The sequence below is a fragment of the Lacerta agilis genome, chromosome 1 (assembly GCF_009819535.1).
Source record: "Lacerta agilis isolate rLacAgi1 chromosome 1, rLacAgi1.pri, whole genome shotgun sequence".
NCBI classification, from domain to species: Eukaryota; Metazoa; Chordata; class Lepidosauria; order Squamata; family Lacertidae; genus Lacerta; species Lacerta agilis.
Window position 1 is genome coordinate 70,235,803 of NC_046312.1, and position 23,436 is coordinate 70,259,238.

Here is a 23,436-nt window from a genome sequence, read left to right on the forward strand (position 1 = left end):
TATCTTTTTGTAAACCACTTTGAGGTTTTTACAATCAGTGTATAAATGTTATGAAATAAATACATAATGAATAAGTCAAATCATTGATTTCAAGGGTGTGCTTTTATTTCATTGCAGTCAATCCTTTATGTGTTAACGATCTGTATCTAACGTAAAGGAACTAAGCAAGTTACTTTAATGACTTAGATTCAATTTATAGTGCTTGATCAGTAGTTAGCTGTTTATTTTATAAAATAAGTTAAATAAGTCCTTATTTTGTTGATCAGGTCGATGCACCCTCTTCTCTGATCTGAGCTTTATCACCTTTGATGGGCACCATTTGGCTTTATTTAAGGAAGCATCCTATGTCATCAGCCAAACTCAAGATGAAACTATAAGCATCCACATCAGTGACTGCAGCAACGTTCATATGGTAATGGGTCTTGTGTCGTTCATTGACCATGTCAAGGATCATAAACAAGTGCAGTTATGCTGCTGCATATAAAAGTGTGCAATTTGCTGCTGTTTCACATTAATGCAATGAGAGCCAGTGTGGTGTAGTAGTTAAGAGCGGTAGACTCACAATCTGGTGAACTGGGTTTGTGTCTTGGCCCCTCACATGCAGCTGCTGGGTGACCTTGGGCCAGTCACACTTCTTTGAAGTCTCTCAGCCCCACTCACCTCACAGAGTGTTTGTTGTGGGGGAGGAAGGGAAAAGGAGAATGTTAGCCGCTTTGAGACTCCTTCGGGTAGTGATAAAGCGGGATATCAAATCCAAACTCCTCCTCCTCCTCCTCCTCCTCCTCCTCCTCCTCCTCCTCCTCCTTCTTACAACATTGTTTTCTGTATTCTTATACAAACCTTAAATGTCACACTCAATTAATTGTTTATGTAACTAGCTATATGGACCTTTCATCCTCCTCAAGGCTGTAGAATATAGGAGCTTTGAGGATGGGAGCTGCTCAGTTTTGCATTTTCCAGCTCTTTAAATGTTTAAACCATCCTATTCTAAAAAAGCAGAGGGTGGAATTATTTGGGGGAAGACTTTCTGTTGATTATATGTACAATATATGTATGTTTCAAAGCTTACATAAGAATTGCACAGTTTTCTTTTTACCCAAGATTTTTACCCAGATTGTAGGATTTCCCTTGGAGGCCCACCAACAGATCCAATAATCATTTAAGGTGTGGCAGGTGCCAAGTGAGTTTTGCAGTGGTGGCAACCCAGTTATGGAATGTCCTTCTCAGAGTGGCTTGCTTGGTGCCTGTGCTCTGGATTTTTCAGGGCCAAGTGAAGAGCTTTTTATTTTCACTATTTTATTTTTCTGGGCAAAAACAAAAATCAGTTCTGCTTTGGTTGTTTAACATTGTTTTGTTCTGTGCTTTATACTGTATTTATATTTTGTGGTTTAAATTTTGTAAGTAACTGCTTTACTTTTCTTTTAAGTCACCAACAAAGCTTTAATTTTCATTACTGAGCAGCGTATAAATGTAATAAAAAAATAAACAAGCAGTTAACTTTATCTGATGTAGCTTTGGAAGTCACTGTTGCATTTAACCATGGAATAAGCTAACGTGTTGTTTTGATTTGGTTCTTATCTTCATTCAGGGCATTTTAACCTCTACTAAGCTGTGCCTGGCAATGTTAAATTTAACATATATGTCTAATCAGATTACCATTGACCGCTTAAACAGAAAGGTAAAGTTTATTTCTTCTGTTATAATTCTCATTCATTTATCCTATTTTAGATCCCTAGAATTTACATGCATGTAACTTTGTTGAGAATTGTGACTCTAGTAATTAAAACTTTTGGTTGATAGAACTGATACATTTCAAGAGGAGGACACATGTAACAGTCTTTTATTATTTGCATTCTGCATATGCAGTAAAGCTGGAACAGGACTAGGATTTTTTTGTGCTGTTCATATTGATTTTCTGCTTCCTGTACTTCAAACTACATTTTTAGAGATGATATTCTTTATGATCTTGTGAATCAGCTTCTGAGAAGTTCATCTCATGTTGGCTCCAAAGAAATCACACATTTATTCACCCAGTGTCCTGAAGGCATTAGACCAGGGGTAGGAAACCTCAGGCCTGGGAGCCAGATGTTTTCCTCAGTGCCTCTCGATATGGCCCTTGAGTCTTAACCAAGTCACACTTGGTAAGTTTCTGCCAGGTCACACCAGGTCATCCTCTGGCCTGTCCTCTGGTGATTTTCATACCCCACAAGTGTCTCAGAAAAACTGAGAAATCTGGTTTTTTTATTGTGAGGGAACGGCAGCCATTTTGGTTACAATGACATCATGTGATTTCTCCCCCCAATAAGTGCTTTTGGGGGACTATGATCTAATGCGGCACCCCAAAACACATGCCCCATGGCATGAAATTGGGCGAGATCATGGCAACCAAAATGACCACCATGCTCTCATGATAGAAAACAGGAAGATGGCATCCCGGAAGATGGTGTCTTGGATTTTGGCTTCAAAGTGTTGGAGGGCATTGATTTTATCTGCTTGGAATATGTCCTTAAATATGATAATTCTTCTTGTCTGCCTGGATGGAAGATGGAGAGTGGTGTGTGTTTGGCTCTAACCCCTTTTGGCACACCCACCACTGGAATAACAACAACAACAACAATTTATTTATTACTTATACCCTGCCCATCTGACTAGATTTCCCCAGCCACTCTGGGCGGCTTCCAACAGGAGATTAAAAATACATTATGTGATCCCTGGAAGGTTGCTCCTCAGGGAATGTGGCCCTTGCACTGCAAAAGTTTGCATCCCTGCACAAATTGGAGGCCTGACCCACCACTCAAATGCAGCACATGTGTTGACTTGATTTTGCCACCTAGTTTGGACTGATAAGCAAAATACACAAGCTGTATAGGTCTGCATTAGACAATATTTGACTAGCACAGTGCATGTAAATTTCATTTCAATTATTTTTATGTTTTGTGTAGGGCTGGGCGAAATATTGCGAAAACGTAGTTTTATGGCAAAGCTTAAATCTTACTGTTTGCTAAAATAAGTATGTATATTCTCCAGATAGCTGTCAACTCAAGATATGCATGGCCCACTGTTACAAAATATGGATTTAAGATTGAGGACAACGGCTTCATGTATATTATTGAAACTCCGACAAATACTAAAATTCAGTGGTTTCATACCAGTGGGGTGATGGTAATGGAACTTAATGCAACCAGTGATCCAAAAGCAATGGGACTGTGTGGTAAGCGACTTTAGTAAGATTGTGATGTTACATCTGGTAAATGTGGGAAGTGCTCCACACTTGGTTTTTCACAAATTTTGTTAGAGCATGTATAGTAAGGTTAAATATATTCAGAAGACAGAAAATGAAAATATGATTATTTTGGAAGCTGCTACTCTGTTGATTGCTGAAGTGATGAAAATGATTCAGGAAGAGAGAAAAAATCCCAGGTTTGCCAATCAATAAACTGCAGGCTGGTTTTAATCCCTTAGAGATCAGATTTCAGGTAGTCGTGGATAAGGCAAGTTTGCTTCCTAATTTAGAGCATTTGAAACAGAGGCATGAATGCTGAAGGAACATGGAAATAGGACTGCAATAAAGAGAAAATGTAACTTACTGAGCTTTCCATAAAGCAAAGGAAAAAAATAATGCTTAGAGATTTGTTGTCTACTCTATGCCAACATAGAAGTTACTAAGTAGAATGTAATACAAGGGTCCAATTTTTAATAATTGGTGGAATTTCAATTAAATGTCACGATTTCCCCCAAAACACACACACACACACACACACACACACACACAACACTGGGGAGGGAAATAATGGAGGTCAGAATTCTTCTTTGCTACTGAGAATAAAGGTGTGAACATAGTCAATAATTATTTATTTATTAATTAATTGCATTTTTATACCAGCCCTCCTCAATGTTGAGCTCATAGCAATGTGCAGTAAGACAAAAACAGCAACGACATAAGAAAAGTCTGCTGGATTAGACCAATAGCCCAGCTAGTTCAGCATCCTACACTAACAATGGCCAACCAGATGCCTATGGGAAGCCCCCAAAATAAACACACACCCATCCTATAAAACATGCATTAGTTACTTAAAAACAAAAGTAAAAACAATGCTGCAAAATAGAATAGAGATGCATATGATCAAACCTGGAGTTTTGTAGAAGCAAAGCTGGTGGGACTAAGGTACAGCCATCTGACCTACCTTGCAATCACTCATGGAGTAGAATGTCTGGAGGGTCACCCCTTCCATTGTAGAACTAAAAACACTGTTCATATCCTCAGGGTTCATTATATTTATTCATACATTTTATTGGAACACCAATTATTCACTTAGAATCAGTCCAAGTTACAGAATTAGTTCAGATATATGGGTACCAAAAAGCTCACAGCTCATAAAGGTTATGCTGGAATTGCTCTTAAGCCTGTTTGGTATGCGCACATGGCTTCATTCTTTCTGGAAGTTCTAACCTTGGATGATATGTTCGGTATAGGCTCTTGGAAGCATGATATCTATTGATATAAATCTTAGCTTTGACACTTGAATTATCGTTGCTGGAAGGCTTGGATGCAAAGTCCATCATTACAGTGGCTAGCTTGCCAAGTTTCATAAAGGGCAAATATGTGTAGCAACAGTATGAAATATCAGTGATACTTAGTCAGATTTCAATGCTTGCAAACAGTAATGTTCCTACAGAGAAGAGGTGCTTGAAATAAATGTTAGTACTATTTGTTCTTATTCTGAGTTGTTAGTTTGACTAGTTTCTAATTTATTTTTTCTTAATGTCAGTTTTAAATTTCAAAGTATAAACTGAGAAAAGGCAATGTTTTAATGGACTTTGCATATGCCAAAGTCGTAACCATAGTTTCTTACTTAAAGCTGCCTTGCTTTAGAAAATCCAGATAAATAAATACTTAGTAATACATTCTATTTGGTAATACATTCCACTGAAATTGATGTGACTGACTTGAAAATAAGCTTGATTAGGAATGGAATGCTAGACAGAACTTGACTGAACAGGACATTTTATGATAGCCACAATAGGATGCTTATTAAAATGCTATCCACTTCACTGTGCTTCATCTCTTTGCTGTATATTTCTGCAAAGCAGTCTCCCCAGAAGTTTGGTCCTATTTCATAAAAGAGGGAACGTTGCCCTAAAGTAGCTACGTAAAAACAGCAATAGCTAGACTGCGTATGTGATAGAGAAGGGTGGTAGTTCAGTGACAGAATATGTGTTTGGCATGCAAAAGGTCCCTGGTTCAGTGCCTGCCATTCTCAAGCAGAGCTTAGACAAAAGTACTGTCTGAAACCCTGGGGAGTCACTGCCAGTCAGTCTAGACTCTAACCAGTACTGGATCCAGTACTTTCCCCCCAGGGGGTACTCAAGGGTACGTACTGGCACCTCTCTCTCTTTTGGTTAAAAAGTGTGACACTTACTGTAACAACTTCATGGTGAGTACTGGCACCTATTTTTCTAGGGAAAACACTGAGTGGACCCAATATAATCCTGCTTCCTACATCCTTAAATAGTATTAGGGGTTGACACAGAATGTACTTTTCAAATTGACAATTATTCTCCCCCAATCATGAGATATTTCATAAAGAATTATCAGACTAATTAACCAATTTTACATTGTGCAGATACATTACTATATTCTTATTAATTTTTAATATATTTATTACATTTGTATACTACCCATATAACTAAGTTCTGTGAACGGTTTACAAAGACATTAAAGTGTGCAAGTACAATTCAAAGCAGGCACAATGAAACACCACAGCTAATTATAAAAACAGGAAGAAAAAATCTTGTAAAACCAGTTTAGGCAAAATACCTAAACCAGTTTAAAAACAGTATAAAACCAGCAAGAGGGAAACTTGGTGCAAAGTTTTAATGCATCACACACAGGTGAAACTCGAAAAATTAGAATATTGTGGAAAAATCCATTTATGTAAGCAATTGTTTTCATTAGCTACTGGAGTTTAATATAAGAGATAGACTCATGGCATGCAAAGCGAGATATGTCAAGCCTTTGTTATAATTGTGATGATTATGGTGTACAGCTGATGAAAACCCCAAAGTTGAAATTGTTAATTTGGGGTTCTCATCAGCTGTACGCCATCATCATCACAATTATAACAAATAAAGGCTTGACATATCTCACTTTGCATGTCAAGAGTCTATCTCATATATTAGTTTCACCTTTTAAGTTGAATTACTGAAAGAAATGAACCTTTCCTCGATATTCTAATTTTTTTGAGTTTCACCTGTATACCATATATATATATATATGTCTTTGGAGAGATCTTGCAGGATTGTTATTTTATAGGATTCTATGTTTCCAGCTGTTAGGGCTGGTCTGCACGTATTGTTTATCGTACAGAGGCTGCTTAAAATGCCTCCATGTCTAGGTTTTCCTGTGCCAGTGCCAAAATATATAGAGCCGGTCGCTATGCTATATTTTGGCATTAGGTGGGCGACCCTCAAACTATGCCATATGGAGATTTGGTCAGCAGCTGTTGCTAATACAGTGGAGATTCTTCACATAAGTTGCAAATACAAGCTCACCATAATATAACAGCCATGGGGTTAAAGTCATTACGCAGAGGCTGTTTCAAGCAGCCACTCTGTAATTAGCATAATACTGATGCCAGTCTTAAAATACCATAGTATGTACATGGAGATATGCTAATCTGTATATTGTACTCTTGTGCAGGCTTCTGTGATGGAATCTCATCAAATGATCTCATGCTACCCAACAGGACCGTCATAAGCACTGCAGGTGCTTCAGTTGTTTTCACAGATAGCTGGCAGGTGCCAAACACATTGAAATATATTGGAGAACAGAGAAGCCATGAAACTAACTGTTCAGTCACAGACTGTTCCCTTTGTTTAAACACGTTATTGAACCAAACCTTCAGCAGTTGCCATCCTTACGTATGTTATCTTTCGATCCTCTGTTTGAATTAAATTTATTGTTGATCATCTGTTTTTGTTAATATTTAAGGAGTCAAAAGTATTTATTTTATGGGTTGTTTCCCTGACAAACAACTTTGCCTATTTCACATATCTACTGAGTTGATTATTCAACAGTAATAAATCCAGGGAAAATAACTTGATAGGCTGCATATAGCTTCAGAACCATTGAGCTTTTTTATCAGAGTACAGGTACTGTACTACATATATTAGAAGCAGATAAATCAGAACATTTAATATAGCATTGGTATGATTGCTTTTCATATTTTTTTAATACTCCGCTAATGCCAACAGCAGACAGCATTGTAAGACTGCTCTGGTTATTTGCATTGCTCTACCAGGAGGTAGAGGGGGAAGGGCAAGGTGGCAGCCACCATGCACATTATGTCACTTTTATACTTCCTGTTGCGGATGAAGGCTGAGGAAGAGAGAGAGAGGCACTTGTTTATGGCTGGCTACACAGTGAGCTCATCGCAGATGCAAGTTTATAATTAGGGGCTTCCTAGAATTGTGGTGACTCTGTCTTTTACCCACTAAACTGCGCCGGCTTCTATTTGGCATCAAACACCTAATGATGATTTTTCTTTTCTCCAGTTATCCACCAGTAATCAAATCAAGACTTTTATTTTTGTGTTAAGGTTTCTCCAGATTCCTTTTGTGATGTGTGGGTCCAAGATAAAGAATACATTCAGAATCCATGTATAGCACTGGCTGCTTATGTTGCAACATGTAACAAATTTAACATCTGTATAGAATGGAGGAATTCTGATTATTGCTGTAAGTACTTCACATCAAAGACACCGTGTTTGCTGTTGATGGCAATAGATATAATGATGATGATGATGATGATGATTTTCCTCAGCCACTCTGGGCGTCTTACAGCATATCTGAAAACAATAAAAACATCAAGCATTAAAAACATCCTGATACAAGGCTGCCTTCAGATGGCTTTTAATAGTTGTATAATTCTTTATCTCCTTGACATCTGAAGGGAGGGCGTTCCACAGGGTGGGCGCCACTGCCAAGAAGGCCCTCTGCCTGGTTCCCTGCAACTTTGCTTCTTGCAGTGAGGAAACCAGCAAAAGACTTTCTAAGGAGGACCTTTGTGTCCAGGCTGAGTAATGGGGGTGGAGATGCTCCTTCAGGTATACTGTGCCGAGGCCGTTTAGGTCTTTAAAGGTCAGCGCCAACACTTTGAATTGTGCTTGGAAACATACTGGGAGCCAGTGAAGATCATTTAGGACTGGTGTTACATGGTCCCAGCAGCCACCCCCAGTCACCAGTTTAGCTGTCGCATTCTGGATTAGCTTCAAAGGTAGCCTTACATAGAGCGCATTGCAGTAGTCCAAGCAGGAGCTAACCAGGGCATGCAGCACTCTGGCAAGACAATATGCAAGCAGTCAGGATCTCAGGTTGCATAGCAGATGGAGCTGGTAGACAGCTGCCCTGGACCTGCGCTTCCATGGATAGCTGTGAGTCCAAAATGACTGCCAGGCTGTGCACCTTTGCATATTACTGCAAGATGAGTAGTCTATGGGACAAAGCAATGAATTTGAGCCAAAATGCTGAGGTTCAAGTCTAAGCTTATTTATATAGAAATAATGTTGAGACATCAGTAGAAATATGTACAAAATATCAAACCTCTACCACACATGGCAAAAATAAAATGCAGCACTGGAAAGGATACTTCTGAATGGAAAAGCAATTTAGGGGAGGAAGTGCTTAACTTTTCAGCCCTCTGCTTCTCAACCACTGGCTGTTCTAATTGCGTGCTTGCTTGATAAGAGATATGTCTGGAATAATAGGGTTGGGGTGATTGGTTGAAAGGAGAGTTTAATGGGGGGTGTAGTGAGCAGGTGAAAATTTAAGCTGTGCTGTTTTTTTCCACTCTAAATTTTACTTTCTAATTTGCAGTGAATAAAAGTGTTGTCACTGTTTTCCTGCACAAGTTCACATGAAACATTAGCTCATGTAAAATATTACACGGAGAAGCATCACTGTGTTAAACACTGTGTTTATTGTGTTGCTAGCCTTTCCCTGCCCAGAAGGTTTCTCCTATAAGGCCTGTATATCTGCCTGTGAGACACCAAGCACTTGTCAAAATATGGAGCCAGAACTTCAGGATCCAGACTCTTGTTTAATATTGACTGAGGGGTGTGTTTGTGCAGAAGGGACCATCCTTCACCGTGTACACTCTGCTCTTTGCATCCCTGAAGAGAAGTGTGGTAAGTATCAACATGCTATTAATTTTTGTATCATTTGACAATGATCAATTATTCTGATCCCACCCAGCATATGTATGAATGGAAACAGACTTCTGTTTCTAGATCACCCCCAGGATGTGTACAGTACCCAGGTAACTTATTTTTAATGGGCGGTATAAAAATGAGAAAAATAATAAATGAATGTCTGGCGAATACAGAAGGGTATTATGTTGGGAGGAAACCCTACATCCAGGAGCTGACTTGCCATGTGCAGGGCCCCTGCACTATCTACACACCAAAATGCCCTTATGAAATCTCATTAAATAACATTGGCCACAAAAATGCCTTTTAAATAAAAACTACATGTTACACAACTCAAAAGTAATCACCAGGCCCATGAGGTGGACTGAGGCAGCTGCTTCAGACAGCAGAATCCCATGGAACGGTGTCCCACCTGCCCCTGCTGGAGAAGTGGCAGCTTCTGACAAGATCTCTCCAGAAGCCACCGCAGGACCCCAGTAAAGCAAGGCTGCAGCGGAAGGGGGAGTGGCACCTTCCCATTTTGCCTCAGGTGGTGAAATGGAATGGGCTGCCCCGGCAATGGAACGTACTAGTCAGTACCCCAACCTAACATTACAACCCATTTCCCAAAGCACACAGTACAACTGGAGAAATATCTCCCAGCAAAAAAAGCACCCCAGCAAAAGCCTGTGGAAGAAGAATGCACACTACCCATCGACTTGCCAAAGTCTCCCATCAAACATGTAACTTTTTTTCAAAATAAGCCTTCCTACCCCAAATATTATACCTCTCCTACTGCCAGGTTTCAAATCAATCCTATAACTATAAGCTGCAGAATCTACTCCCCTCAGATAACTCATTAGAACAGCTGGATGGAATTCAGCTGACTCACCTTTGAACGTGGAGCTGCAGTGGCCTTATATTGAATGTAACTAGTTCCTAACAGGCCCAAGAACAGCAGTGTTGCTTTCAGAGTGCTGCAGTTCAGGGATCTGTCTAAAAGCCATTTCTTTGCATTACTCATAGATGCTTGGTTTGTGTGCATGCAGATTTAAAAAAGATTCACGAAGTACATTCTGTGTCTGGAAAATGTAGACTGAAAGAGAGCATGACTCCTGAGTAACAGTGCTTTACCAACCCCTGACAAGCAGCATTGATTTGGATTTCCCCCCGCCCTGCCATGGTCATATATTATTTATGTCTGTTAGTTATAAACATGTCATAGAATCTAGACATTAAAAATAAAATACCCCCCACTTTTTTGGCAACAATTTAGCCTGTACAGACACTTCTGGAGTGCCACATGCACTGGGTGAGACTTGGAAAACCTCCCGCAGTGGATGCTGCATGCACAAATGCGTTGACAATGAGACCATTGCTCCTGTGGAGTACAACTGCTCAGCAAATAATGACTTGGAATGCCAGCGTTTTGGCGAAGTAGCTTTAATTGTACCAGATGATCATTCTTGTTGTCACCAGAAAGTTTGTAGTAAGTATGCTGAATATATACTTGCTTACCAGCACCGCTGACTTTCAATATCTCATAAACTATAGTCAGGTTTTTCTTGATTTAAGATATATGCAAACTAACACAAAATGACTTAATTTGCAGGTGTTTGGAAGCAGTATGTGGGTTTTCATAAGGTACATCATTTTGACAAGTGCTGAGGTTATACCGTGCAAGGAAGGAAGTGATATGTTGATCTAGGAGGTGGATGAGTAGTGGTGGTGTTAGGAAGCAGTTGAGATTATTGGGGGGGGAGGCATGGTGTTGTGACAAACAAGATGTTTATCAATCAGTGAGAGCCCTACTAAAGTTTCCACTCTATTTCTGAGGTTTCCATGATCAATACTGGTTTCAAAAGTTTTAATTAAAACATGAGAATTGGATTTTTTAAAATAAAAAAATCAAGGTTTCAAGGCTTCCTCCTTTTCCTAGCACAGTTTGGGTCATAGCTGTCTTTTGAGCCCAGCCTTTTTCTTGGAAAGGGAAAACACTCACCTAGGAAGAGAACTTCATTCACAACTGCCAGTCACTTTACATAAGACTGCAGTATGAATACTGCATACCAGGCCCTTGTGCCCCTTTTAACCTTAAAAATCAGTCAACATTAAAGACAGGAATGGAGAATGAGAGCCATATATCAAGTCCTCATAGTGCAGCTATGTATAAACAGAATGCAGCAGTATGACAGCTTCCCATAGCACTCTATCGCTACTTATTTGATCTCCTGAAGAAAAGTTTAATGTGGCACTAGCAACGAAGCAAGTTGAAGCCTTCTTGGATTTTACAAAACATTTACAAATACCTAGGGCTTCTCTCTCTCTCTCTCTCTCTCTCTCTTTCTATTGTGATATACAACAAGTGCAATCAGTTTTATTAATACAAAATAAAAAATAAAAAATGTCTTCCAGTAGCACCTTAGAGACCAACTAAGTTTGTTCTTGGTATGAGCTTTCGTGTGCATGCACACTTCTTCAGATACACATGCACACAAAAGCTCATACCAAGAACAAACTTAGTTGGTCTCTAAGGTGCTACTGGAAGGATTTTTTATAATTTTTTATTTTGTTTTGACTATGGCAGACCAACACGGCTACCTACCTGTAACTAGTTTTATTAATGCCATTCAACCCTATTCTTCTCTTGTTTTTGCTGTTATCTAAAAAGCTTGTAATCAGAGCCTCTGTGAAACATTTATTCCTGAATGCAAGGGCCTAGAGAAACTGGCAACCTATTACCGAGATGATTCCTGCTGTCCTAGCTACAGTTGTGGTAGGTATTGAATGAAGAAATGAAATATCTGGCAAAGGAGTCTCCAGTGAAATATTTGACTTTGGCCACTGTTATTATTAGGGCTGGGCATCAGATTCAGCCAAATTAGAGACAGCCCTGGATCTGGTCCTAGGTTGGGTCATGCTGGATCCTTAGTTGTCAAGGGGCAGGTTATTGGGAAGGCAAGGCTGCAGGGGTCTACTTCACCAGGATGATTTTTCCCACAGGAAAATCACTAGTGATGCAGACCTTAGCATAACTGAATCCTGTGGATAGTAAAGGTACCCTTTGCAAGAGCCTTCCCTGCAGGGAAGTGCTTGAGAAGCAGACCCCAGCAGGATTCAGTCCTCCACTTGTGGGCCGCAGGGTGCTCCTTTGCAAGTTCCTTTCCCACAGGGTAAGGACCGAACCCTCCTGCTCTTGGTTGTGAGGGGAAAGTGTCTCCTCCTTCCCCTGCCTGTCCCTGACTATGTTTAAGAGTCCTAATTGGCCCTGCCCCCGAGTTGATTCAGAACATCCATTCCCTGTTCTGGGAAGGGACGTAGGACTACAGAACATGGCAACTTCCAAGCAGAGCCCTGTTTGGCTCACCACTGCCCATGAGGGATGGAACAGAAATGTTTGCACATGCCCCTGTTAAATTCCTTGTTCCTAAAACTGAGAGCTAAAGTAGCCTGTGCCATGTGCAGTTGCAAAGGAAAAAGGAAACAGAGACAAAAAGGTAAACAAGCCCAGGAAGGTCTTGGTGGTGCTCATTTGGCCTGTAAGCATTTTTCCATGCACTAGTCCCATATCCATTTTTAGATACTTGGAAGGCAAGACTGAAGAAACTGTATCAATGTGGTATGTGGAAGCTCTTGCTCCAACATATATAGAGGACGTGCTAGACTTGTATTTCACAGTTTGCTCCAGTATTCCTAGTTACACTGCAGAAAGAAATAAGATGTCGTTATATTTTATTATTTAGTGTAAGCCCCCTTAGGGAGACTTCAGGATGGAATATCATATATTTTATGAGAATATTATATTTGTTTCAGAATGTGATCCAGCAAAATGTGAGTCTATGGAACAGATTCCAAACTGCCGAGCAGATCAAACTCTGATTGCTGCCCATGTGGAAGGCACCTGCTGTGTATCCTATATCTGTGGTATTCAAATTTAGTTCTTATTGACAGCCTGTAGATTAATATGTAAGCAAAGAAGACGGTCTAGGAATATATGCCACAATGGTATAAGAGAAGCTCTATTGCCTAGTCCAGTATTCTGTATCACACAATATTCAAAATACAGTATGGAGAGTTGAGAGATAGAACAAAACACCTTATACAGAGAGAAATGATGTGCCGGTGTGCAATGGTGTACTGGCACCATCTTCCTGCCTGCACATCTTTTATATAAGATACAGTGAAGTATACAATGTAACCAGAACTGATTCAGATTCCCCCACCCCCCACAGGCCCACACCACCCTATATTTTGAATTCCAGTGGTGGCCACTGCAATCCTGAAAGACTGCTTCTCAAATCCCCTAGTGCAATCAGCATCCTATACCCTATCAGCCCAAACTGGAGGCCCATACAAAACCAATAAGCATTCTGTTGCATGCACCCCATCCTCTGAGTGGTTTGAGGTTACAGGGGTGCTATTTAGTTTCTGTGGCAATACTTCACCTATACTTGATCCCTGTTTTAAGCTATGCAAAGTCTCTTTCTCCCAATGAATAAAAAAAACTGCCTAGCTAAATTAAGCTTACCCACCCAGTTTGACCTCTTTCTTTTTACAATCAAAGTCACATGATTGGGGCAGCCAAAAGTCCGACACCAATCTCATTGCACGGACAGGCGGAGACCCCCCAAGCCCCAGGTGACCCCCGGGAGGAATAATGACACCTGACAATGTGTTATGGGATTAAAATTGGCCACAACTTTATTAAATTCTCAGATGTAGGAAGACCTTGATTTAGGCATTGGGCGTTTATCCCTCCCAGTCCCCAGCTGGGGAACATCAGGGTTATCCAAAGTGTGTGGGCATTGGTAAGTTACACCCTCTATTGCGAGTGTGGGCAGTCATAACTACCTGGCCAACTCCCTTGGCAACGGCAACGGGATTGGCTAATTGACGTGGCTAGATGGGAACCTCCAGGTACCCAGCTCGGGGGAGGGGGGAGCCGGCTACCTTGCCGGGGGTCTCGGCGGGGGGGCTGCACGCGACCACCCAAAAGCCTCCCCCCAGTTAATGTGGGGAGCGGTCATTCTCGTACTGACTAACTAGACGTAAGGTTGACAGTTCTCGTACCTAAGGGACCGCCTCTCCTGGTATGTCCCGGGTAGGACCTTAAGGTCCTCAAATAATAACTTTTTGGAGGTCCCGAGCCACAAGAATGCTAGGTTGGCTTCAACTAGGGCCAGGGCCTTCTCAGTACTGGCCCCGACTTGGTGGAACGGTCTGTCACAAGAGACCAGGGCCCTGCGGGATTTGGCATCTTTCCGCAGGGCCTGCAAGACAGAGCTGTTCCACTTGGCCTTTGGGTTGGTTTCAGTTTAACCCTGATGTTTCATTCTTTTGGTGTGATTGGTGGGCTACTTAAAAATGAGGCTGCAGTCTAAATTAAATTTTAAATTGTATTTTAATCTCTATTTTAATGAATTGTTTTATGTTTTTGTTTTGATTTTATTGGTGTTAGCCGCCCTGAGCCTGGTTTCGTGGGGAAGGGCGGGGTATAAAATTATTATTATTATTATTATTATTATTATTATTATTATTATTATTATTATTATTATTATTCAGGTGTGAAATTAGGTGGTGCTCAACTTTTCATTGTAGTTTCATCAATCCTTTTAGGTAGAATTTTTGCACTTAGAGAAAACTGAAAACAAATGGCATGTATGTGTGCTTTCTAATAATTTAATATTTCTCTTTTTATCAGCATGTGGTATTTGCTCTGATCAAATTCCAGCATGCCAGGAAGGAGAAGTGCTTACTGTGGAAGGCAACACGACAGACAGATGTTGTCCTGCTTACCAGTGTAGTGAGTTGATGATTTCTATGGAGGCTTTCTTTATTGTTTGTAATGGTTTTTCAGTGCTGTAAATGATGAACAATACAGAATTTTCATTAACAGACAAGCTCATTAAATCTACCCTAATCATTTTTAAGACAGTCATGGAATAAGCATATGGAATTATTACCAAGAGATGCTAAACATGCCTCTTAAAAATGTCCTTAATTTATTAAACCAAAGAACTATGATTCAATGTATAAACAATTTTTTTGTGTGAGGTACTGTATATATGAAGAATGTGCTTTATGCTTTGCTGAGCATTTTATTTTTGGTCATGAGTTTTGGAAATTCTCTCCCTTGAACATTCAACAACATTTCTTTCTTTCTTTGCACCTTTAACTTGCAGTTTGCGAAACCTACCGTTGTCCTGAATTTAAGTGTTTATTAGGGATGTCCTTGGTAGAAGTATGGAGTCCAGAAAAGTGCTGTCCATATCGTACATGTGGTAATTACAGTTCTTTTCAATGTCCTTTAATTAGGTTACATCAATTTATTTTGCAGTATGAAAAGGCAATGTTGAATTAATATTGAAAATCTAGCAATGTCTGGAGCCATCAGTAGTCTAACTATGGTGTGGGTCAATTGAGATGTCTTGTAGAGAGGCTGTATCACCCAGGTGCTTGCAGGCTAGGACAATGCAGCTTGTTTGCACAGCTCAGCTGGGGATCAGGAAGGTTACTGCTCCCCAGCTGAGACAGGGGCTTTTTCTGAGCAGGAAGAGTAGGCAACTGGGGAGGCTGCAGAATGTAGAAGAAGATTGGAAAGCTCTGTCTCAGGGGAATAAAACTTTAGAGAAACTGGATGACTGTTGAGGATAACTGCTTTTGTAGGATGAAGTGACTCTAGTCCAGGCATAGTCAAACTCGGCCCTCCAGCTGTTTTGGGACTACAACTCCCACCATCCCTATCTAACAGGACCAATGGTCAGGGATGATGGGGGTTGTAGTCCCAAAACATCTGGAGGGGCAAGTTTGCCTATGCCTGCTCTAGTCCATAAAGTGTGTGCCACAATAAATCAGCTGGTAATTAAGGTGCTACAAGACTTGTTTATGGAATGCCTGGCAAACGTTGAACTGCATTATTTTAGGAAATAATTTTGTCTGTTGATTGCTTGCATTCATGAAAGTGTATGAACATTTATTCTGTCACTTCCCTTCCCCATTTTAGAATGTGCATGTGAAATGGTTCCTAAGCCTCAGTGTAAACTGGTAAGGAGGAAATCTTATTAAAACACGTTTTAAATGTTATTCTAATACAATGAACTGCCTGCAAATTGTGCTGTCCATCTTTGACTCCAGTCATATTTGACATAGATTGAATTCGTTGCCATTATTTATATTGTTGGAACAAGAATGAGAGGAGACTGAGAGGAGATATGATAGTCTTCAAATATCTTAAGGGCTGTCACATGGAAGGTGGAGCAAGCTTGTTTTCTCATCCTCTGGAGGGTAGGACTCAAAGCAATGTCGGAATGGGTATTATGTAGCACCTGTAGTAGTGCCAGTTCCAGCTATTGAAGCAATTGAGTGGGCACATGTGGAGCAAGGCACTCTCGTAGGTAAACTGGTCCCAAGTTCTTAAGGACTTTGTATACTAATCGTAACACATTGAACATGGCCCAGTAGCAGATCGGCAACCAGTGCAAATCTCTGAGCAGAAGTGTTACATGCTGACAAGGCCTCACTCCTGTCAGCAATCATGCTGCAGCACTCTGCACTAACCACGGCCTCTAGATCAAGCACAAGGGAAGCCCCACATAGACATGCCATAAATTAGATGCCAGGAGAGCCCAGAAAGTTTGCTTTCATAAAACTGAACAATTTCATAATTCTCACTCACTTTTGTATCCTTTCACTCCAGATGAGGAGGGGGAAATCAACATGTTCACCGTGGCCCATTGGCTGTGTGCTTGCATCACCAAGGTGCATGAGGCCACAGTCATCGTTATTAAATATCTCAGCTCAATCCAGTAGGGCAGCAACTGCCTCTGTAGCCTCCTCCCTTGAGGACATAAAGACATCTGGCAAAAAATTGTCCCTCCCTAATTGGCTAATATTGGGCATATATCCCTCTGTTTCCTGGGTAGCTCCTGCTCACCGACTAGGGAATTAACCATTGGTTGCTTATCATAAATGTTCTTTCAGAGGAGTATGCAGGAGACATCCAGCTGCACCCTTTTTCAGCTTCATGAGCTTGGGGTATATAGCCTCCTACCTCTTCTTTGGGCCATGTCGTTTCTGGGAGAGTGCTATGCCTCTTGCACAGATATGGCCAGAAAGGGGGTTGTGGGTGGAAACACAGGAGCTACATATTCACTACACCTCTGCACCATGTGACCTTTCTGACTTGGGTGGTATGATGAGTTAACTCTGTTTCCTGGATACTTTCTGCACAGTTCCCTGGAATGAACATTTGCAGTAAGCAACCAGTATTTTGATCCAGCATCTGCTTCTATTTGTGAAAGCAGGAAAGCATTCAGGAAAGCATCCAAATGCTCACATAGCTCAGGATTAGGAATGGTGGGTGAGATCCAATATCACACCAGCAGACTCAGCAGGACTTCCCAAAAACTCCAGAGCACATTTAGGAGGAGGGTGTTGGGGTAGGAGAGGAATGGGAAGTCCCATTTGTAGATGCAGAAGTCTGATGCACAAGTGGAACATCAGAAATGGATGGCACCTATTGCTTTTAGCAAACATTGACAAAGAAATTGCCTTTTAATATGCAGTGAATTGCATGTAATTTTCCTTTGACTAAGACATCCTGTGCATAATTAGGAATAAGTCCAATGAATCCAATCAGACTTTTAAATGATTATTATAAAATTGGGTGGTGTACTTATGTTTGAACATATAAAAGTAAACTGTCCAAGAGGAAGAAATATTGTATTAATTTTAGGCCTGTGTTGCCTGAGCATCTATACCAGGTGTCAGCAAAATTTATCAGCAGAGGGCTTGTCCACTGTCCCTCAGACCTTGTGGAGGGCCAGACTATATTTTTGGGGGGAATGAATGAATTCCTATGCCCCACAAATAACCCAGAGATGCATTTTAAATAAAAGGACACATTCTACTCATGTAAAAACATGCTGATTCCCGGACCGTTCGCAGGCCGGATTGAGAAGGCAATTGGGCCGCATCCGGCCCCTAGTCCTTAGTTTGCCTACCCATGATCTATCTATACTATAAAGTAGCCACTAGGCAGAGGCTACCTTTTCCATTCCCTATTTCTAAACATTGCTATGAAACCAGATTTTTACCTCCAAGTGTAGCTTAAGTTACACTTTTTAAAAGTACTTCATTTCTAAGCTACAAAATGAAGAATTGCAAGTGGAATAGGATTTTTAAAATAAATATTTTTAAAAACCGTGATTCTTAGTGCTGACATTGAAATGCAGCATTAATGACATAGTAATTGTATTTTTCTTCTTTTATGAACAGGGAGAGAAACTGATTATAGATGAACAATTCCAGAACAGCACAGAAAACGTTTGTCACTGCACTAAGTACAAGTGTTGTAAGTATACAAGATATTTAGTTGAAAAAAGCATTTAATTTAGCCTATTTAACTCAAGGCTATGGCCACATTCACACATCATGCTGTACCATAGTTTAGGATAGACTCTCCTCCCCTTCCAGAGGTTTGTAAGCTTTTACTTCCTCTTTTGCTTAACCAGATTGTTGCTTTAGCCACACTTGCACACAGTAGCTAACATTAAGCATCATCTGCTTGAAACAAGCCAGCTTGGTTTCAGGATAGCTTATTTCGAATGAGCCATAATTAATATCAACACATTTGTCTGTATGAAACAATGAACCGTGATGAAGCCGAAGTGGAAGACAAACCAGTTTCATATGCTGCTAATGTGTTCCCAAGGAAGCATTATGTAGAAGGATTGGAAGTAGCATTATTTTTAAATAATCAGTGTTAGTATAATAGTTATAAATTGTTCTAAATCTGTAGTTTCTCATTCTAAGGAAATAATTCTTAGAAAATTTTCCTGCATATTTTGTATGCTTTCAAGAAAAGCTGAGCAGATATGTTTAATGAATGCGTCCTTGGATTTTTTTTTTTAAGAGGCAACCAGTACAAGCCTACGTAAAGTCATAAATAGATACAAATGGATTCTGTTGATTCACTTTCACGAATAAGCCAAATGATATTTGTGAAGGTCTAAAAGTATTATGTTCTCACTTTTCTTTCTTATTTTGAAACATCAATTGTCATCAGTTTTGATTATTTCAGTTAACTTTATCCAATGTACTTTTATGTTTTTGGAAATCTGTTCCAGCAAGAGACAAAGTGTGCCTAAGCAGCGAGAGAGGTGTTCTGCATCCAGGACAGTCCATTGTTGAACACTCACCTGATGGTGTTTGCCACACTTCCTACTGCACAAGCATAGTTGATCCTGTTACCAAGTACTATCGGATAAATATATCCACTATAGATTGTGCGGCAAGGTGCAAATCTGTAAGAAGTTTAGAATTTAACTTTGGGTTTTCTCTGGTAAAATAGAACAGCAGATAGGAATAATAAAAGTAAATCATTTTATTAAGAATAAAGGAAACTAGTGCAGTTGCACTAATTTCCCCACCCAGAATCTCTGAGGTCTTATTTGAAAACTGGGATTAGTGGTTGACCCATTGATAACATTCAGTTATAAGAACAGATGTTCTAATGCTGTTATCATTTGTTCTACAAAAGTAAATACTTGCTGTTAGAAGTTAACAAGTTGCAAGGATCAAAGCAAGCTGCAGAAATAAAGAGTATATTTACCAAACGTTACATAAATTTATCAATGAATACAATGCATTTTGTTCCTGGTGAAAATTTCCCCATTTATTGAATCAATTGATATTGTATCTGTTTGTCGATGCTTGAAGAGCTTCTGTAGAACAAACAAGAAACTGAGCATCATCATAGCTATTCTGCTACAGCCAACAATCCTTTCTATGAGGACAGGATATCATGCTATTAGTGTTGGGCAAAGGCTTGTTGGAATATTGCACTATGCATAAATACAATTTAATTGTGAAAAAGCTCATGCTTTTGCTAATATGCAATACAGAAATTCATTTTATGTATGCTTTAGTGGTGTATACATGAATGTGCATGTGATACACATAAATTTGTTAGAAAATGCAAACATAGTTCACTATTTAAGCTGAGTAATTGCCATGAGCAAACAGAAGTCAAACCACAAAACTTAATAGCCATGCTTGACTTCTCTGCAGAGCTTAAGAAGTTGTTGCCTCAAACACTGATGAACATTAACCAGGTTATCCTGGTTTTATTGTATCACGGCATCTTGGCAACAAAAGATAATCTGTCTTGGACACAACAAATGTGTACAAACTGTACATTTATCATGCTAAAAACTGATCACGTGGAAAGGGCCACAATCAATTTCAAAGTGGCTGAGCCACACCATGAACCCAGCTTCCCCATATGCAAGTCTAAGGCCATTGAAGTACACTGGTCCATTAGCAATAGCAGCAGTACATTTAAGGTACAATAATACATTTAATAGTACTGTTAGATACTATGATTATGACAGAGTTCAATGGAATATTGTAATAAAAATACAGTATTGTAATCTTAATTCTTGATTTGAACTATATTTGAAATGATATCCTTTACTTTTTCAGAATGAAGTCTACGAACCTCCAGAGGATTTAACAACTTGTTGTGGAAAATGCAAGAATGTATCTTGTGTTCACTCTTTCAGCAATGGAACAGTTTCACATTTTAAGGTAAATTCGTACTTACAGTTTTTCTTGATGCAGGGAGAGTGGCTCTCATTGGTTACTAAGTGTAAGTGCTGAGTTAAGTTTGTACTTCCAAACCAAAAAAACTGTAGTGGAATTTTTTAGTCTTATCTTGGCAAGCAACCTGTGCTCAAATTACATTAGCGAAACAAATTTAGGAAACGTGAAGTTGCACATTCCTACCCTGGTGATGGCATAGCTCTGTATGATGGGAGCTACCTGGACAATAGTGAATGACATGGTGGGGTGATGGTGTTCACCTGGCCTCCTGACAACTGAGTCACTGTTTTTATTGCGAGGGAGAGGGCAAGGTAGTGAGGCAGTTGGTGCCATGCAAACATACCAGCCAGCAGGAGTGCAAGATTGGCTCCACCAGTGTGCTTGCACAGCATCAACCTCCCAGCCGCCTTGAGGACGTGGGTAAGTGCTGAGTCTAGTGGCCAAATGCAGGTGCTGACCTTCTTCTTTCCATCATTTCATTTTATTGAAAAATCTTAAGGTGGGAAAATTAACAATTGTAAGATTAATAAGGAGGACTATAGATAGTAGAGCAGGTATCCCCAACCTTCGGCCCTCCAGGTGTTTTGGACTACAATTCCCATCATCCCTGACCACTGGTCCTGTTAGCTAGGGATCATGGGAGTTGTAGGCCAAAACATCTGGAGGGCCGCAGGTTGGGGATGCCTGTAGTAGAAGAATAATACAGCTCTTTAACAGTATGTAGGTTTGGCTTCTCTTCATAAGAGGTGGGACGGGGAGAAACAGCAATACTTTCACTACTAATTTGCACCCCACATAGAGCTATGTAATCTGTCAGAAGTCACATTGAATTATGCTGGTCTGTCACAGGACTGTGTGGGAATAAGAAATATAATAAACCAAGGTTGCTACAGTGCAGGACTGTATTACTTCATGGATGCATCTGGAAGTCTTGTTTCTCTGAAAGGCACAGTACTGATTGTATTTGATATTAGGAATGTCAGTGACAGCTCCCTCAGTGTGAGCAAGTGGCTTATTTTGACCTTAAATCAAGTTTGTTTGTGGTTTTTTTTAAAAAACCTGAAAATTTTATTGGTTTTTTAAGTGTTTGTATTTCTTATGATTATTTTAAATACTCAAAATAGCCTGGCACCAGTTGGATTTCGAACTGTGTCAGATACGACTGCGCAAACACACCGTTTGGACCTGTTCTAATTACATCGGCCATCAGCTGTCCACCGTTTAATGAAACGGAATGTGTGAAGGTCAGTGGTTCATCCATTTTGCATTTGATTTTGAAAGCTTTTATTTTGCTTCCTCTGGACACTTCCATTTATTGCAACAAGATGGAACAAAAGGTCGTAAAGGCTAAAGAGCCAAAACACAGGTTAGACTTTGCATTTGGAAATGGGATGCTGTTGAAATCAGTCCTCCCTCTGGTGAGTGACCCTTCTCCTGGCTGTAACGTTTAGATCTACTTAACATATAGATCACAAAACTGCCACACTGTAAGTCTCTGTGTGCCCACCACACCCCTGGGCAAAACTGGTGGGGAAACAGGGATGCTCGCAACATCATGGTAATATAATTGCCATAGAGCTATATGTAATGTAAACTACATTACAATAGATCCAGTGCTGTTAGGGTGCAGGTACTAGGACTTGGAAGACCAGGATTCAAATCCCCATTCAGCCATGAAGATCACCTTGGGACAGTCTCCACCTCTTAGCCTAACCCACCTGACAGCATTGTTGTGAGGATAATATGGAGAGAGGGAGAGCCATGTACACCACCATGAACTCTTTGGAACAAAAGAGGGATATAGATGCAAATAAGTAAGTAAGTAAGTAAGTAAGTGTCTTTTCAGAGCCATAAAGGTAAAATGGCCTCTACAGTGAGCACTGTGATTTACCAGGTGTAGAAGTGTTCTACAGATGATGGGAAGAAAGCAATGTTGTGTCACTCCCATGTAGTTCAGAGGGGTAGGCAAAGTGCCTAGAGGATTATACTTATATTTTCCCCTCAAGTAGACTTTCAAGAGCAGTCTTGCTATGTTGCTCCTAATCTGTTTGATCTGACTTTTGTTTAGAGTGAACATTACACTGAATCAAATGTGTGTTTTTTTAAATGTAATAATAGAATAACAGAACTGTAGAGTTGAAAATGCAGGAATATGCATCTGTCCCATATGGGGATCGAACCTGCAACATTGACATTATCAGCATCACACTGTAACCAACTGAGCTATCCAGGCTCATATTTTGTTTCAGTTAAAATAAATATTGTATTATTCTCTAGATTCTGATTTATTTACTGTTATTAAGTTTCCTTAATAGCGCAGTTAAGCTCTCTTCCAATAGTTCATCTCTACTACTACTACAACCTGTGAATTAGTGCTAAAAATGATTTCATACTGGTTGTGACTTTTTTTTTAATACAAATTCAGGTTGGAGGATATATTGTACCATTCTTAGAAGGATGCTGCAAAACCTGTAAGTACCAAAACATCAATAATGGTGTACATATGAGAGAGTTTTGAGGGGTACTGGTTGCCATCTGAAACATCTAAACAATAAGCAGCACTAACAATAACAAGAATAAAATTGGTTTACCCAATGGTTATAATAGCAGTAACATTCTGAACCTAACTTTAGTTATTAAGAAATCA

General features: G+C 39.9%; 1 protein-coding gene across 3 annotated transcripts in view; it reads left to right on the plus strand.

The window, feature by feature from the left end:
- The window catches only part of OTOG (otogelin), a 95,706-nt gene that overhangs the window by 66,926 nt on the left and 5,344 nt on the right, over positions 1-23,436 (plus strand). For all 3 annotated transcript variants that reach the window (XM_033153782.1, XM_033153799.1, XM_033153792.1), the window contains 17 exons: positions 267-412; positions 1,589-1,678; positions 3,028-3,211; positions 6,701-6,921; positions 7,599-7,737; positions 8,991-9,185; positions 10,462-10,674; positions 11,857-11,961; positions 12,999-13,109; positions 14,887-14,988; positions 15,368-15,466; positions 16,189-16,229; positions 18,462-18,537; positions 19,313-19,491; positions 20,670-20,774; positions 21,914-22,033; positions 23,215-23,260. In XM_033153782.1, the coding sequence (XP_033009673.1) occupies positions 267-412; positions 1,589-1,678; positions 3,028-3,211; positions 6,701-6,921; positions 7,599-7,737; positions 8,991-9,185; positions 10,462-10,674; positions 11,857-11,961; positions 12,999-13,109; positions 14,887-14,988; positions 15,368-15,466; positions 16,189-16,229; positions 18,462-18,537; positions 19,313-19,491; positions 20,670-20,774; positions 21,914-22,033; positions 23,215-23,260 (2,172 nt within the window). The remainder of the gene's footprint in view (positions 1-266; positions 413-1,588; positions 1,679-3,027; positions 3,212-6,700; positions 6,922-7,598; positions 7,738-8,990; positions 9,186-10,461; positions 10,675-11,856; positions 11,962-12,998; positions 13,110-14,886; positions 14,989-15,367; positions 15,467-16,188; positions 16,230-18,461; positions 18,538-19,312; positions 19,492-20,669; positions 20,775-21,913; positions 22,034-23,214; positions 23,261-23,436) is intronic.